The sequence below is a fragment of the Gastrolobium bilobum genome, unplaced genomic scaffold, assembly GCF_033153095.1.
Source record: "Gastrolobium bilobum isolate Gb01-03AN ecotype WA unplaced genomic scaffold, APGP_CSIRO_Gbil_v1 utg3539, whole genome shotgun sequence".
NCBI classification, from domain to species: domain Eukaryota; kingdom Viridiplantae; phylum Streptophyta; class Magnoliopsida; order Fabales; family Fabaceae; genus Gastrolobium; species Gastrolobium bilobum.
This window is the reverse complement of record NW_026897898.1, coordinates 293,040-310,400: the sequence shown is the minus strand read 5'-3', so window position 1 is coordinate 310,400 and position 17,361 is coordinate 293,040. Positions and strand designations below refer to the sequence as shown.

At 36.0% G+C, this 17,361-nt stretch overlaps 1 protein-coding gene across 1 annotated transcript; it reads right to left on the bottom strand.

The window, feature by feature from the left end:
- Positions 1–4,765: 4,765 nt before the first annotated feature.
- Positions 4,766–14,725, bottom strand: LOC133311288 (uncharacterized). Its single transcript, XM_061512313.1, has 11 exons — positions 14,684–14,725; positions 14,151–14,226; positions 13,913–14,023; positions 13,008–13,124; positions 12,180–12,539; positions 11,710–12,023; positions 6,880–6,979; positions 6,741–6,800; positions 6,080–6,166; positions 5,366–5,506; positions 4,766–5,095 (listed from the first exon to the last, which is right to left on the bottom strand). Exons 3-11 carry the CDS (start codon positions 13,958–13,960, stop codon positions 4,766–4,768), a joined length of 1,557 nt encoding a protein of 518 aa, XP_061368297.1. The 5' UTR covers positions 13,961–14,023; positions 14,151–14,226; positions 14,684–14,725.
- Between the last annotated feature and the right edge of the window lie 2,636 nt (positions 14,726–17,361).

Sequence of the window (17,361 nt, the reverse complement as noted above, 5' to 3'; positions counted from 1 at the left end):
GTTATTTTGTTAAAACTCTTCAAGTACTTGTTCATAAGTTTTTTCTTTCCGATAAAATAGACATAATCCGATGTAAAAAATAAATTGTGCTCCTGTGGATACTAGTCGCATTGCCTCTTTTGTCGAGGTTTTGAATGATTGTAGCATGATTGATCTAGGGAGTTATGGTCCCTTTTTTACCTGGAGAATGGAGAGGCCCTAAGTTTCTACACCTGGATCGAGTCTTTAAACGCCTTGACTGTGCAGGTGCAAATGGGCAATGGAGAATGGCGTATGAAGAAGCAGTAGTAAAGGTGCTGCCTAGAGTTACATCGGATCATAACCCTCTTTTAATCTCGCTCTTCAGTAGAAGGGATAAGTGGGAGGAATGACCTTTCCAATTTTTTCCAGCTTGGCTTGATCATCCAGGTTTTAACCAAGTTCTGTCAAAACAATGGAAGAATGATGCGCACACCAATTGTAATTTGATGGAACTTACTCCAGTCCTTAAGGATTGGAATAGGAAATCTTTTGGTAATATTGATTATTGAGTATAGGAAGAACAAAGTTCTCAATCGGTTGCATGGTATCCAGGTGAGGTTAGATGCTTGTCCCAACCGTTACTTAGAGAGACTTGAGCAGAAGCTAATGAGAGAGCTTGAAATTATCTTGGAGCAAGAAGAGCAATTGTGGTATCAGAAGGCCAGAACTGCTTGGATTGTTGACAGAGATCGAAATACGAAATATTACCATGCTTTTACAGTAACGAGGAGGCGTAAAAGCAGAATTACAACTCTTAAAAATGAAGCAGGTGTGTGGTTAAGGGATGAAGAGGCTATCCGTAGAATGGTGACTCAATTCTAGCAAGTTCTCTTTTCAGAAGAGGTGCAGGAAAGGCCTTGGGAACAAACTTTGGTTACTTGGCCGAAACTGGAGGATCATGAAGTCAGAGCATTAGGAAGACCATTTGTACATGCTGATATTAAAGCATCATTTTTTCAAATGGGAGCCCATAAAGCTCCTAGTCCTGATGGATATCCAGCGGCGTTCTTCCAGAAGAGTTGGAGTTTGGTGGGTAATAGGGTGTGTGAAGATATTCAAGATTGCATTCGTCATACTGATAAAATTAGAAGTATAAATGAGGCCTTTATTGTGCTTATTCCGAAGGTACTAAAGCCAGAAAAAAATGGGGCAACTAAGACTAATTTCTCTCTGCAATGTGTTCTATAAAGCAATAACTAAGATGCTTGTCAACAGATTGAAACCTATCATGAGTAAGCTAATTTCTCTGTTTCAATCTAGTTTTGTTCCAGGTCATGTTATACATGACAATGTGATTATTTCTAGTGAAATGACTCGATCCATGAGAAGATTAACGGGGAAGAAAGCATATGTCTATAAAGATTGACCTAGAAAAGGCTTATGATAGGCTTAGTTGGCAATTCATTTGCAGTGTTCTTCAAGAAACTGGCCTTCCGAGATTATGGATATTATCATGACTTGTATCTCTTCCACTCAGTTTCAAGTTTTTTGGAATGGATCAAAATCAGATAAATTTGTGCCATCGAGGGGCATCAGACAAAGGGACCCCATCTTACCCTATGTCTTTGTGTTATGTATGGAAAAACTTACTCATCTTATTGCTGAGGAAGTTAGAAGTAAAAGGTGGAAACCCATTAAGGCAAGGAGATGTGGCCCATGTGTCTCACACCTCATGTTTACAGATGATTTGGTGCTATTTGGAGAAGCATCACTGTCTCATCTAGAGGTGATTCAGAGTTGTCTCAGCAATTTTTGTGCTATGTCCGGACAAAAGGTTAGCATGGAAAAAAACAATTATTTATTTCTCCAAGAATACATGTGAAGGTATTAAACAAGATATTCTCAAAGCTAGTGGGTTTCACCAGGCTAACTTTTTGGGTAGGTATCTTGGTGCGATGCTGAATCATAGGCGTGGAAGGAAGCATAATTATGATGGAGTTTTAGATAAAGTTAGACAACGCCTTGCAGGATGGAAACGCCAATATCTTTCTTTTGCAGGGAGGGTTACATTAGCTAATTCTGTATTGAGTACGATTCTCATGTATCATATGCAACATGATGTGATTCCTTCTTCAATTTGTAATGAATTAGAGAAGATTCAAAGAGGTTTTATTTGGGGGGATTCGGATCTTAAGAAGAAAGATCATCTTGTGTCTTGGGGGCAGATTTGTCGTCCTAAGAGTTTGGGGGGACTAGGTGTGCGTAAGATTTAAGTTCAAAATGAAGCTTTTCTCATGAAGTTAGTTTGGAGAATGTTGAGTCAACCGAATGACTTATGGGCTCAGGTCTTGATTGGTAAGAATGGGAGGGGCTTGGACTTAAAGTGGCAGGCTTGCACCCGCTGTTCCAATGAGGGGGTATCCTTCGGGCCGTACTCCGAGGACAAGGTGACCAGAGGAAGTTGAATGGGGATACCCTCCAAGTTATACCAAAAAAAATGTGGCAGGCTTGCAGTAAGCAAAGTGACTCATCTCTTTGGAAGGGATTAGTTAGAATATGGGATGATACTCTGGATGGTATGTGATGGAGGATTGGTAATGGTAGAGACATTCTTTTCTGGAAAGATCGTTGGACAAAGTTAGATCAACCTCTACAGAATTTAGTTGATGGTAGATTGGATCAAGCTGAGATTATTGCCAAACCTGCTGACTTGATGGATGAAAGCACAAGCATGTGGAATTGGGAATATCTTAACTCGAAGTTTCCTAAGGAAGCTCTCAACCAAATAAGATCGTTCGTCACTCCTTATCCTGAAAAAGGGTCTGATGTCTTGGCCTGGGGTAGGAAAGGTTGTGAGAAGTCAATTGTTAGTGCTGCCTACTATAAGAAAATGGAATTTGACGGCATGATTAATGATCCTATTTGGAAATTTATTCGGAGCTGGATTGGCCCGCCTCGAATAAGCTCTTTCATGTGGTTACTGGTGCATGAGTGTTTGCTTACAAATGAGCTTATCTCGAAGTGGGGTGGGGCTCCCTTCTGTCCGAATTTCCCTAATAAAGTGGAAGATGCTTTACATGTTATGCGTGATTGTTTACACGCTAAAAACCTCTGGACGGATTGGTTGGGGCAAGGGACACTAATGAGTTTTACTCCTCATCACTACAACAGTGGATTAGGAGCAATCTGGAAAGGAAATGGCATCATGTATAAGCGCTTGACTGAAGGGACATTTTTATGGTTTCTTATTGGTTTCTCTGGAAGTGGAGGAATAACTCTATTCATGACAATGATTTTGTCGCCTTTCTAATTCAGGTATGGTGATCTCTTTGTATATTTCCTAGATGAAATCGGGGTTCCTTTTAAATACTAGAGGAAAGCCTACTCGTGCGAAACACAACCCATTTTGGAAACCACCTCAGATAGGGTGGTGGAAGTTGAATGTGGATGTTGCAGTGTGTCTTCATTCAATAGTGCTGCTTATGGTGGTTTGATTAGAGATGAGAAAGGTAATCGGATTATAGGATTCACCTACCAAATTGGTGTTTGTTCCTCTCTAATAGCTGAGTGTTGGACTATTATTAAAGGCCTGGAGGTAGCTTGGCGGACGAAGGCTACGCAGGTTGAGGTTGAAAGTGATTCTAGTATGGTTGTTCAACTTGTTACAGGTCAGATTAAAAACAATTCCCTTCAAAGCCTAGTTCACGAAATGCAGAGCTGGAGTCATAATAGTTGGAGTCTGAAATTTAATCATGGTAGCAGAGATTCAAATTGTTGTGCTGATTGGATGGCTTCCTTTGCTTTCAAAAGGAACCAATATTTAGAATTGTTTTCATCAGTTCCAAACGGCTTACAGTTGCTGGTGGAGTCTATAGACTAGGTTTACTTTAGTTATTTTGTTGTTTTGTTTTGGGTTGTGCCCTCATTATCTACTAAAAAAATAAATAATAATAATAATAAATAAATTGTATGGTAAAATATAAATTAAACGATCAGTACTTAATTTTTGGTGAAGTGGAAAGAAAGGAAAGGGAAAACAATGATCTAATGCAAATACATGAGGCCATTAGCATTAGAAAGCAGAACCCAAACCGTGGGGAGAGCACTCCAAATCTTTATATTCTCAGCATCATTAACATCCATTTTAGTCATGAAATTAGCTTCCCGGAATACGTGCTCAACCCGCACAGTTCACAACCTCTGCATAATCTTAATAATTTCCGCATTAATCATTGCATAGATATGGTTTAGCACCAATTCAGAGGAAATTAACCTGGCAGCATCCCTAACATCAGTCTCATACACCTCTTCCCCGTAGCCCATCTCCCAAACTAAGGCAAGACCATCTTTGAAATAGAACGATTAGGACTGAAATTTAATTATGAAATTGAGCAATTCTCAGAATTTGACGATATTTAAGCTAACAGTCTTGAAAATTCACAAGTTGTTTTGGTAAGCTTGGAAATGACATTTAGCAAAGGTCGAAACCATACTTTTTTTATTAGAATATTTACATTGTATGTTCTAAATAGAAAAGTAAATTCATATGTTCTCATTCAGTTTTAAGTCTCGACAACATAAACATTTAGCATATAGTTTGGAATGAATGATTTGAGGTGTGCAAATTAAAGTTTTAAATTAGGGTCAAACTACGATTTAAACATGCTAATTATTGTAAGGTGTGCGGCTAGATTTATCAAAATATTTTTAGAGTATGTTATCTAAGGCAAGCAAAGATCATAACGTATAATTAACTTCCTCGCTTCCTCAAACCAGCTATGCTCCATGGCTAATAAGAACCTCTTCAGAGCAACCATGGTGTGTCTATTAGATCCTTTGAGAACATGTACCTGAACCTAGAATTGTAAGGCAGCCATTCTATGATCTGAAATGACTTTTTGTTGGATTTACGATCAAGGCACTTCTGTATTGAATCATGCAGTTTCTCGTCAACACTTTCCATGATCCATCCAAGGAGATCATCTATGCTGATTGATGCTTCTCTAGAAAATCTTTCCACCAATTTAGGGAGAAAAACTTTACTTGACTTCTTTACAACTACATTTGCTTGAAGAAACTCTCTCTTAGCAACATTCAGCTCTTCCCTTACATTTGATGCTGAGTAAACTTTTAGCTGCAGCATTGTAACAAAAAAATTATAGATCAACTCTTGAAAATCAGGGTATCAGATAGCAGGGAGAATTATGGATGCAAATGTAAATATCATACCCCATATTTTTTAAAATTTCTCATATTTACTTCATATCCGTGTTTCATCAATGCATCAACATTGAAATAAATGCAGACTCAAATAAGAGTAAAGTCCTACACAACTAACATCACATTTTCCCAGTGATATTCAAAATGCAATTTCATGAAAAAAAGTAAATGAGAGAAAAATTACCGCAGGATCTGACAATGCTCCAGTGCAAAGGGCAAAGCAGACAAGGGGCTCGGAATCTGTAATACCCAATTTTGAGTTGATAAGCCGTCTTTCTTCACCACTTTTCTTCCTCAGTGCAGCGGACACAATGCTTTCAAGCCACTGCGTTTGATAAAACAGAAATAATAATCAGATGAAAAATGAGATGCCATCCTAGTCCTAGCATCAAAATTCGGTGTGAAAGTTTGCTTCAAATTCTGTTAAAAAAGAAAAAAGAAATGACAGTATAATATCAAAAAAGAATTAAGGGCCTGAAAGTCTAACTATCTCACTCACCAAAAAAAAAAAAAATCATATTAAAACTATCTTGTACAGTTGTAGTCTTTTCATTCAACCATTACAGTGGAGAAGCAAACTCTATAAGTTTAAAAGACCATGGGTAATTATTAAATCATAGCTGTGCCTGTGCAATACCAATTTAATGATGCCACACAATCAAATGGATACAATAATGTCTTTCTGGAGCAACATAGGATTGCAAGCAGCAGATGCAAATCATGGGAAGAATCAGTGATTTGCAACCCTCAGCAGGCCAAAACAGAAAAATATATTTAGAGTTGGACTATTGGACCGAACAATATATTCCACCATTAGAAAGAATGCATCCATAAACCTGACAACACTTCGCATATATTTAGAGTTGTCCATGTTTTTACATGAGAGTCAGGTGAGTACCCGTCCAATGCGGGGTGTTCGGAAGCAAAATATCGCTTGTTCTATGGTATTAGCACTTATGATATGACCGCCAATGTTGTATGCAGCCTGCACTACACAATTCTACTCATCAATTCATATTGTGCATGATGTATCTATAAAAAAATGATGTTATCAAGAATAAAATTGTACCAATGAGAAAAATGGAAGAGCTAAAAGCATATGACTACGATATTAAATGTTAAAAGTATATTACTTCTGAACAGCGTCTAAATGTCCTACAAATGGCATGGCAATTTTACATTACATGCCTTTTGGTGATTTAAGTCATGCAAATGCCAACAACTATTTAAGAGAAGGTGCAAGAGATAAGGGGGATTGGGGTACAGAGGAAGACTTTAGTTGTTGTTCCCTGAAAACGTGTGGCAGTTTCTTTATAATTTGATGGATTCAAAAAGTCAATGCTAATGAATTGGTTATGGTTCCTCGTCTGGGCATCACAGAAGACAAAGACTGGCTTGTGGAGAGGGCTCTGGGGAAAGTATAACCCTTCCAAAGATGCAAAAACATTCTTAAGGTGTCAGATAATCTCTGCATCTAAAGTTTCCCAGATCATTTAAAACCATAGAGATTTTGCTTCAAACAGATGGACAATATACAATCGAATAAAGAAATAAACTACCTTGTGAAACAAGGCCAACCTCCTGAGAGAGCCCTGGGGAATTCCATATGCCAAATATGCCTGTCAACAGAAAAAGATGTTAAATGTGCTGAAAATTGGTAAGTCAATTCAGCACCGGTCATGTGAGCGTGAATCTTACATGCATCACAAGAGCATTATGCACATTGATCCAGAACGCAATTTGTCCATCACGTTCGATTTGACTGATATTCACCCTTTCAAGTTGTTCAACTAGAACTCTAAAGGAAAAGAGATAAAGAGCGTGTTAAGACAACAATTCAATCAAGAGAAATCTAGGTCATGCTTGAACAAGTACGAATAAAACTAGAACTGAAATTTCCTTCCCCTGGGGTGGGCTATCAGCTACATAGATTGATCAATGTTATTGTGTCCTGTCAAAAATCACGTTTCTAGAAATGCCATTTAAATGAAGGTTTTTTAATGGTTTCTTTTAGAATTTTCACTTGTCTTTCTCTATCTCTAATTCATTGTTTATGGTTTTTCATCACATAACCAAATCATATTGGGCGAGATTCTGTCATATTTTCCATAAACAACATCGGAGTAAATTAGAGCCTAGAGCCTTTAAATGTGTCTTCCTTGGTTATGCTCCCAACAAGAAAGGATACAAATGTTACCACCCTCCAAGTCGTAAATTCTTTGTCTCTATGAATGTTAGCTTCCATGAATCTGAGTCTTACTTTCTACACCCTCAGCTTCAGGGAGAGAATAGTGTAGAAGCTTCATCCATTTTTTTCAAGTCTGAGTCTCCCTTTCTGTTACCTACATCTTCTACTCCAGTAGTTACACTAAATGACAATGAGAAGGAAGACTTAATTGCTGAGGTTGAAAATTCATCTGATTCCTCATGTGACATGCCTCCTATTGATAGACAGAAAGTACGCAAAGCTGGGACACTTGAACTATTGTACCAAAGGAAGAAATAACCCACACTGCCCCATCAGCAACTGCAATCGCCTGAACCGCTAGTAAGTACTGAACACACTACTTCTTTTATTCCTGAGCCTGATATTAATTCTAATGACTTACCCATTGCTATAAGAAAAGGGAAAAGGTCTTGTACCCAACACCCTATTTCTCATTTTGTCTCCTCTAAGAATCTTTCTCTGCAGCATAGAAGTTTTATTACAACACTTGACTCCATTTCAATCCCGAAATCAGTACATGAAGCATTAAAGGATGATTATTGGGTTCAAGCCATGAATGAGGAGATGAATGCATTGGAGAAGAATAATACATGGGAAGTTGTTGGCAGGCCAAATGGAAAAAGGACAGTAGAGTGTAGATGGGTGTATACACCGAAGTATAATTCTGATGAGACTCTTGAGAGGTATAAAGCTCGATTGGTAGCCAAGGGATATACACAGACCTATGGCATTGATTACGAAGAAACATTTGCTCCAATGGCCAAAATGAACACTGTAAGAGTTCTATTGTCCCTCGCTGCTCATTTTAGCTGGGATTTGAACCAATTTGATGTGAAAAATGCCTTCCTCAATGGTGAATTAGAAGAGGAGGTTTACATGGAGATTCCACCAAGATTTAACTCTACAAATGGAGATAATAAAGTTTGCAGGTTAAAGAAGGCGTTGTATGGTTTGAAGCAATCCCCGCGTGCTTGGTTTGGAAGATTTACCAAAGTCATGCTTTCATTGGGATACGAGCAAAGCCAAGGGGATCATACACTTTTCTTTAAACATTCTCAGGAAGGTAAGGCCACTATCCTTCTAGTTTATGTTGATGACATTATTATAACAGGGGATGATATAGGTGAGAAATGTGCTCTGGAAAAAAGATTGACTACTGAATTTGAAGTTAAAGATCTTGGAAATCTGAGATATTTTCTTGGGATAGAAGTTGCTCATTCAAAGCAAGGGATATTTATTTGTCAAAGGAAGTATGTTCTTGACCTCCTTAAAGAAGCAGGAAAACTTGGGTGTAAACCTTCTAATACTCCGATTGAGCAGAATCACAGACTAGGAAGTGAAAATGAGAGCTCTCCAATTGACAAAGGACAATATCAACGAATAGTGGGCAAATTGATATATCTAGCTTATACTAGACCTGATCTAGCTTATGCAGTTAGTGTTGTTAGTCAATTTATGCATGATCCGAGGGAGAAACACTTGCGAGCTGTGGACGGGATTCTCCAATATCTGAAAGGCACACTAGGTAGAGGACTATTGTTCCAGAGAGGAGGAAACTTATCCTTAGAAGTTTATACAGACGCCGATTATGCTGGATCTGTGACTGACCGACGGTTTACTTCGGGCTATTGTATGTTTCTCTGTGGAAATCTTATAACATGGAGAAGTAAAAAGCAAAATGTGGTTGCTAGATCAAGTGCAGAAACAGAATTTCGAGCTATGGCTCAAGGTATCTGTGAGTTATTATTGCTGAAAATCATTCTAGATGATCTCAAAGTGAGATATGAAGGATCTATGAAGTTACTTTGTGATAACAAGTCAGCTATTTGTATAGCCCACAATCCAGTTCAACACGATCGAACCAAACATATTGAGATTGATCGCCACTTCATCAAAGAGAAATTAGACAGTGGACTGATCACTACTCCATATGTTCCTTCTGGTCGTCAATTGGCTGATGTCTTAACCAAGGGTCTTCCTAATGATAGATTTCAAGAACTTACTACCAAGTTGGGAATGATAAATATCCATTCCTCAGCTTGAGTGGAAGTATTGTAAATAATAGAATTATTTTATTATTATTTTGTAATAGTTAGAATACTCTACAAATGTATTTGGGCTTAGCCCATTAGGTTTTTTAGTCTCTTTAAATAGAGAACTCTTGTACAAATATTATACAATTCAATTATATGCAAATCTTCTTTTCTAGTATTTCACTCATAGCCAATAAAAGAGAGGTCTACCAGTTAACAATCAAGAATATTGAAGAAAATCTGAACTATCCTCTTACAGCCTTCAAAATCCTTTGCACAGGATAGAAACCCTAATTTAAAAACAAATCCTACTTAAAAAAAATCTAATACCACCCGTCAAAGGCAGCTTGAACAAACAAAACGTAAACTAACACTTGCACCAGTGCAGTTGTGTTAATAGTGCCATCTACAGGGTGCCAACATTTACGTATAATTGGCTTACTGGTCCTGCGTCGTAGAATGTGAAGATGCATAGATCAAACTATTCAGGATTGTCAGTAGCTTTTTTCCTAGAAGGCATGCACTAGGTCTAGGTGTATTGGACTGGTCATCTCTTGGAAGGCCAAGCTAGTCTGTATCTCGGCTTTTTTACCATTGTGCCCCTTAATATATTAAAAATTATCACTATGCCCCCGTATCAAAACATATCACCCATCTGCCCTTGTTTAACAGCTGACCGAGTTATATACTCGAGTATAGCACCCTGATACTCGAGTATTCTTCTCAAAACAGTGTATTAGTGGAATACTCAAGTACATGATGTGGTGCTCGAATATTATGCACGACCTGGGTTTTTTTATGAAACCCTCGTATCATACATTCCTAATTATTACATAATCCGAGTATTAAGCTTTGGGCATGAATTTCTTGAAGATAAAAGACAATACAAGACTTTACCAACATTACTTTCTCTCTCTAGGGTTCGTCAATGGTGGCATCTCCCTGGCAACGGGAAGGACAATGGTGGACTCTTGTCCTTGTCAATCTCCACAACGTACTCGCTCATCTCGCCAACATCTTCTCTAGTACATATACGTCCTTTAGAGATAGCAACACCTTCATGTTCGTTTTTTGTATAAATGATCTTTGTACTTTTGATTTCTCCCTTGTTTTCCATTAATTTCTTTGTTCCCAAATAGGTCAGTATCTTTTTTTAGTTGGATTTTCTCGAGATCTATGCTTTAGTTGAAACACTAATTTTGTTTAGAAACTTTTTGTCTATTTCAGATTTTGCTCTTATTTGATTCAATATCTCTAGGCACAAAGGGATTATGTGGCAAATTGTATTAGCTCCATCATTCCAGGAGATATCTATTAAATACTATACTGTGAAAGCTACTTCTACTGAGTCGGTTACAATTTTTGTTTGCAAACTTTCTTGTCCATCTAAACATAATAGAATATAGGTTCCTCTTTACACTGCTGCAATGCTACTGTTGCAGCCACTTCAAGTCGCGAGGCACGTGAAGTGGGGCTGTTTTCAATGTCTTGCGATTCGCTTGGGGCTTCTGCAAATAATATACTCGAGTATATGAAATACTCGAGTAAATAATGACATACTCGAGTATTAGAGTTATGTACTCAAGTATAAATGTATGAGACATGCTTGAGCTTCATCCCACAAAGATTACTCGAGTATATGGGTTAGGTACTCAAGTATGATGACTAGTCAATGGTCAAACAAGGGCAGATTGGTGTTACGTTTAGTGGAAATGTCAAATTTTTTAAATAGTTTAAAAATGGGGGTATAGTGGTAATTTCCAATATTTTAAGGGACACAATGGTCAAAAAGTCCTGTATCTCAAATATGACAGATGGATTCAAAGGAATCATATATAGAATCTGAGAAAAAACCTAGAAGACTTTAATGACAAATTCTGTGAAATTTAAAAAGACTTTAGAAGCTGATGAAAGCCTCCTAGTAGTCTGACTTTCATTTTTGAACTGAAGTACTCTTAATATAAATCACAGAATACTAAACTGTATTAACAATACTTTAGATGTACAAAGAGAATTGCCAGTCAAAAAAAAATGACCAGAAAAGAATTGTACACATCGCAATAAATATACAATAGTAGGTAATTATGAATAACTCATGCTAAGGTTACCAAATAACTATTAGTTGTCAAATTTCTAATTTTCCAAACAAGGAAATAATTTCAAGGTAGCTATCCAAGATTCTTTATAGACGAACCTAAAAAAAATTATTGAACTTTGGTACTCATATCCTTAATATCTTTTTGAAATTATCATATTTAAAAAACCAACCTGTAGTTGTCGATGGCATAAGAAGCATGAGAAGAATGACGTTTACGAGTAGCTATCCAAGATATTTCCACTGCTGATTTGCAAGTACAGTCTCGATTCTCTCCAACATCATGTCCAGGCGGTATAGCATTAGTGGATGACCTTGACAATAAAGGTGATCTGCTCTTTTCAGTATTCACAGAAGTTGCACTTCGAAGCCAGCAATATACAGTTGCCATACACCTCACCATCTCCTCAGAAAGCCTACTTGGACACTGGTATAGATGGTCCTTTAAAGTTCGCAATACTGGAGTTTTCTCCATTCTAGAAATCCTCTCACGAACCTGGCGTATGATTGAGGTGACAATGTTAGGAGAAACATCAGAAGAGCATAGTATTCTAGTTCCATTTTAGTATACTAGTATATATCAATCATTTTTTTTTTAATCTCTAGCAAAAACAAAGGAATCGAGCTACTAAAACTCGATAGCAATATATCCTACCTTGGTGGAATCAGTACAAGTCTTTCCAAAATAAACTTTGCCTTTGCTACTTGATAAAGGAGCATGACTTGACCCAAAGATTCTATTCCTCAATTCATTGTTAGAAATCATAGCTTGCAGGGGTCGCAGGGGGAACTTTTTTGATGAACAAAAAGCACTTGATATTATACTTGGATGCTTCCTGGATTCATGCCTTGTATGAGCTGGTGAAGCCGCACCAGAATTTTGTTCAGAAGATGACTGGCTAACACACTGTTCAAAAATACTCCTGTACATAGCAAGCACATGCTGCTCACGGCTTGTAACCTCTTCTTCAAGTAACTCAATTTCAGCAATTAAGTCTTTTGTCTAAGAAGGGAAAAAAAGAAGAAATAGTTAATTTCCACAAAACAAATACTTAATGGCCATAGCTTACTGCTCACGAGAAATATTACATTGTGCATTATGCATGCAAATCAAAATTTTCAATTGAAGAGTCCCCTTATGCTTATCATCAAGCTACAATAATGTACATGAGAATCAACTCCTCTGGTCCTTACACTTCATAGTTGTAAATGTCTTATTCTATGTTGAGTCAAGTTTATGCAAACTTAAACGCTTTAGTAGGTAATTCCATGCAATCAAACTTCTGTAACAAGACTATACAAACAAAAGACTGCATAAGATAGTAGTCAATAACCAAATTAAACTTTAAACTTAAGCTGTTTGGTGGCTCCCAAGAATGGTTTATATCTCTACCATGCCCACCCATATCTTGACAGCTTAAAAATATGAACAGGGCCAGGCTCATTGCTTGAGTGGCAAATATCAAATTACCTGAGCAGCAAAGTGCCTGTGTCCGGGTGATAAAGTGCTTGAGGCTCGACCCATTGCTCCCTCGAGCAGGATACGCATAGATTTCTCCTGCTGTAGGCGTAACTGTAGCTGCTCAACCTGCAAATCAGTATATGACTCGGGACATCAATCAAATATTAAGGTATGGATATTGTACAGGAAAATAAGAACCTCCACTATCTGAAGTTGTTTTTTCAGAATTTAAATCCCTGCATGTTTCTTCCCATATATTTTCATGGAAGAAATAAAATACATAAGGTGCAACTCCCAAAAAGAGGAACAATTTGGTTTCTTAAAATTGGCTTATTTTCATATGATTATTTTCTACAATGTTTTTCATTGTCATTTGTTGATCTTAAGATGCTTCTAAAAATCTACATTATTGACAATGGTCGTTCCAGGAATTGCCTCTCTGATCCCACAATATAGTGATTTCAAAACTTTTTTATCCTGTGAAAAGAGTATGCCAAATTGATTCTATGAAACACGTAACTTTATATCAATAATTTCCAAGATGATATAATCAAATTCTTCCCCTTTTTAAAGAGGCTTCTTCAAGGTATACTTCCAGTGTAATTGGAAACCCATTGTTTGTTCGTTTCCCACGCACCCCCCCCCCCCCCCCCCCCCCCCCCTTCTAAATTAAAATTCCACTATGCATTAAAACTTAAAAAACAATAACTCAATTTTCGCAATCAATTTTATTGGGGGACAGAAGAGAAAACCAAGAAGCAACACAGACTCATTTTGAGTCATCTCAGCATGTGGGAAGTTAAACAGAATTGTTCACAAGAAATATTAAGTTACAAATCTAGATATGCAGAGAAAAGTTCCCTTGGAACGCCAAACCAAAATGAAAGGAGTCATTACATCCAAATATAGCTTACATCTTTTTCCAAGGATGCTCTATGACCTGAAAAATTATTCTTGTTCATACAAGTGACGTTGCCATGCAACGGACTTTGTAACCTAGAAGCCCTCACTGAAGGCGGTGATTCCTGTTCAAGTCAAGGCAAAACCAGTGAATTATCTTGGGTGTTGGGTCACATTCAATATTATAATACAAGGCCTACACAGTGCATTTGAAGTGAAAGGTCAAATTTATATTGTAATCTCACAACTTACAAGAGATTCATCCTGGTCTTTCTCTATAGAATGCAGAACTCCACCTCTTGAGAATTTCGGGTTCCTGTCAGAAGCACTGAAAAGTGCACAAAAAAGCACATGCTATATCACAAAATGAAGCAGCTGAAGATGATAGCTGCAAGTCGTCTAAAAAAATTAAGATTCAACATTCACAATAAAACCTTATTAACACAGTCTAGAAAGTATCCCAGACCAACTTTTCCAAATTGTTATTTCAGTGATATAGTCAATCAGAGCCTATCATCCACTCCAGTTTTCATATCTCACAACGTTCTTGAATTCAAGAGAGATAAAAAAAAAATAATTAAATTTTAACCGAAGAAGCCAAATAAGCAGAGCACAAAGTGCGAAAATTTTCACAGAAATGGACAGGAATTCACTAACCAATTAAAAATATATATAATGAATACATTGTTTACATAACGTTATTAAGCTATCTCAATGGAAGAAACCGACAACAACAACAACCAAAACGAGCCATGACTGAATTTCAATTAAAAAAAAAAAAAAACCTGTTAGAGCGCCTATGTCGAATTCGTACACGAGAATCTGCGTTCTCACCATATCCACCTTCTTCTGCATCACCGTTTTTTTCAAATACATGATGAAACTCACCCATCATTAGTTCTTAACTATTCTAGAAACCCCATTCGCATTCTTCTTCTATGAAGACTATAACACGTACTCTACAGCACTAGAGACTGAGTTTGAACTTCACATAAATGGAAGGGAGAGTGTGGGCCTCAAATAATTGAATATAAGCAAGCTTTCACTTGAAGATTTGAAAAAATAAAATACAAATAAAAAAAAATAAAAAAATGAAAATGTAATTTCGCAGAGAAGCAGAAGAATGTGAATCGAAATAAATATCAGTAGTTACCGAAAGACTGCGGTAATCAGACAAGGTAGCTGCTGTTGTTGCAATTGAATTCGAAGAGCATTGGGTTGTTGAGCGCATTCAATATTGCGATTTAATTCATGTACTGATCAAAACCCACTCTCTCTCTCACACACACATGACTTTGGTAATGGTGAGTACTGGCAACAACGCAGACTCACTGATCCGTTCAGACTTTAACACAAACACTTTGATTTTGAAACGGAATTATTGGTTTCCGTTGATTCTGGTCCGTTTGATTCACCCGCCAAGCCAATGTGTGTGCCTTTGCCCTTTCAAACAATGTTTTCCCACTTTTTTTCTTTCTGAACCCCACTAGCTTAAAATGTTAATTTTCAAGGGTTTGAAAACATTTATGTATTTATATTTCTCCGTTATTTAAATTTTTAATGCTCTTTTCATCAATTTCTTTATTGTTTTACAGGGTATTAGTTTCTGTAATTTATTTACTAAAGTAATAGTTTATAAAGAATTAGAACCTCAATAACAGTATTTCCAAAAAAAAAAAGAACCTCAATAACATTAAATTAGGAGATAAATTTTATCTGCTATACACCCATAAAAATATATGAGACCTATGCGGCCTGTATGAAGAGAGAAAAAGAGAAAATATGGATCACACACACTTTTATATGTGTGTAGGAGATAAATTTCTCTCATATCTCATACAACATGAGAAACAATAAACTATATATATATATATATATATATATAGAGAGAGAGAGAGAGAGGGGCATGATATACTTACCACAAAAATTTTTTACCATCTTTACAACCAACCTAATCACCATTGATTTTCATCAATCTAATGATTATAATTTATTAAAAATAATAATTAATTCATAAATACGACCCAATAATTTTCAATAAATTATAAATGTTAGATTGACGAAAATCAATGGTAATTAGGTTAGTTGTAAAGGTTGTAAATTTTTTTGGTGGTAAGTATATCATTCTCATATATATATATATATATATATATATATATATATATATATATATATATATATATGAGATTGTTTTTCTCATTTAATATGAGAGAAAAACAACCTCCTACACACACATATGGAAGATAGAGGAGAGAGAATAAGGGAGAGAGAGAATTTAAAGTGGAGCCCACATCCAATTTGTATCTAGTGCATGAGATAATTATCTCATGCAACATGAGATAATTTTTTTCTATATATATATATATATATATATATATATATATATATATATATATATAGGGAAATAATCTGTTTACAAATTTTTGCAAATTACATTATGTACTATCGGGAGAACATAGTGTAACCTAGTGTTCTCCCGGTAGTACATAGTGTAGTTTGTAAACAAAAAGTTTGTAAATATAACCATTCTCATATATATAATATATAAGTTTATTATTTTTTATGTCACATGACATGAAGTTATGCCGTGTCACCCTAAAACTCATTTTTGGAGTTAGAGAATTTTTTTTTTTTTGGTATGCGAAGTTAGAGAAGTTAACGAAGGGTGTTTTGCTATTTTTGTTTGTTTATTTATTGGAAAAAGTGTTTGTTATTTTTTTTTTTTTGGTACATAAGTGTTTGTCATTTTAAATGATACAAAGTTATGTCATTTTAAGAGAGAGATAGACAAAAAAAAATTATTTAAATTTTAAATTAAAAAAAACACTCAATTTCTCTCTCATGATTTTCATGTCTTGTGTCTATCTCTCTATTAATATGACATAACTTATGTCATTTAAAATGACAAATACCAAACCCTTATTTAGTATATGAATTCTACAAAAATACCATTCATTAATTTTCCAAACTCTCAAAACAATATAATTTTGGGGTATATGACATGACAAATGATAAACCCTTTATATATATAGGAAAATATAGCTTAGACGTTGCTACAAATTTTTTTTATAGCAACACATAGAAAAAGTCAGGTTACGCATAAGGGTCTTGGCTTTCTTTTTTTTTAAAGAAAAGAGTGGGTCTCATTTTTTCTGTGTCTTCTGGAAAAAAAAAATCATCTGCAGTGACTGCAAAAAAAAAGATCTATATATATATATAGGGTTTTATGTTTGTTATGTTACATAACATAACTTTATTTTCCTACACACACAATATGTAACATAACAAACATAAAACCCATATATATATATATGGGTTCACTTTTTCTGCAGTAAGCCCAATACGACGTCGTTTGGGACGAAAATCATGGTGTTTTTGTAATTTTAATTTATTTAAGTGTTATAATAGTCTTTATTTTTATAATTTTTTAAGATTTCAATACCAAAACGACGTCATTTTGGGA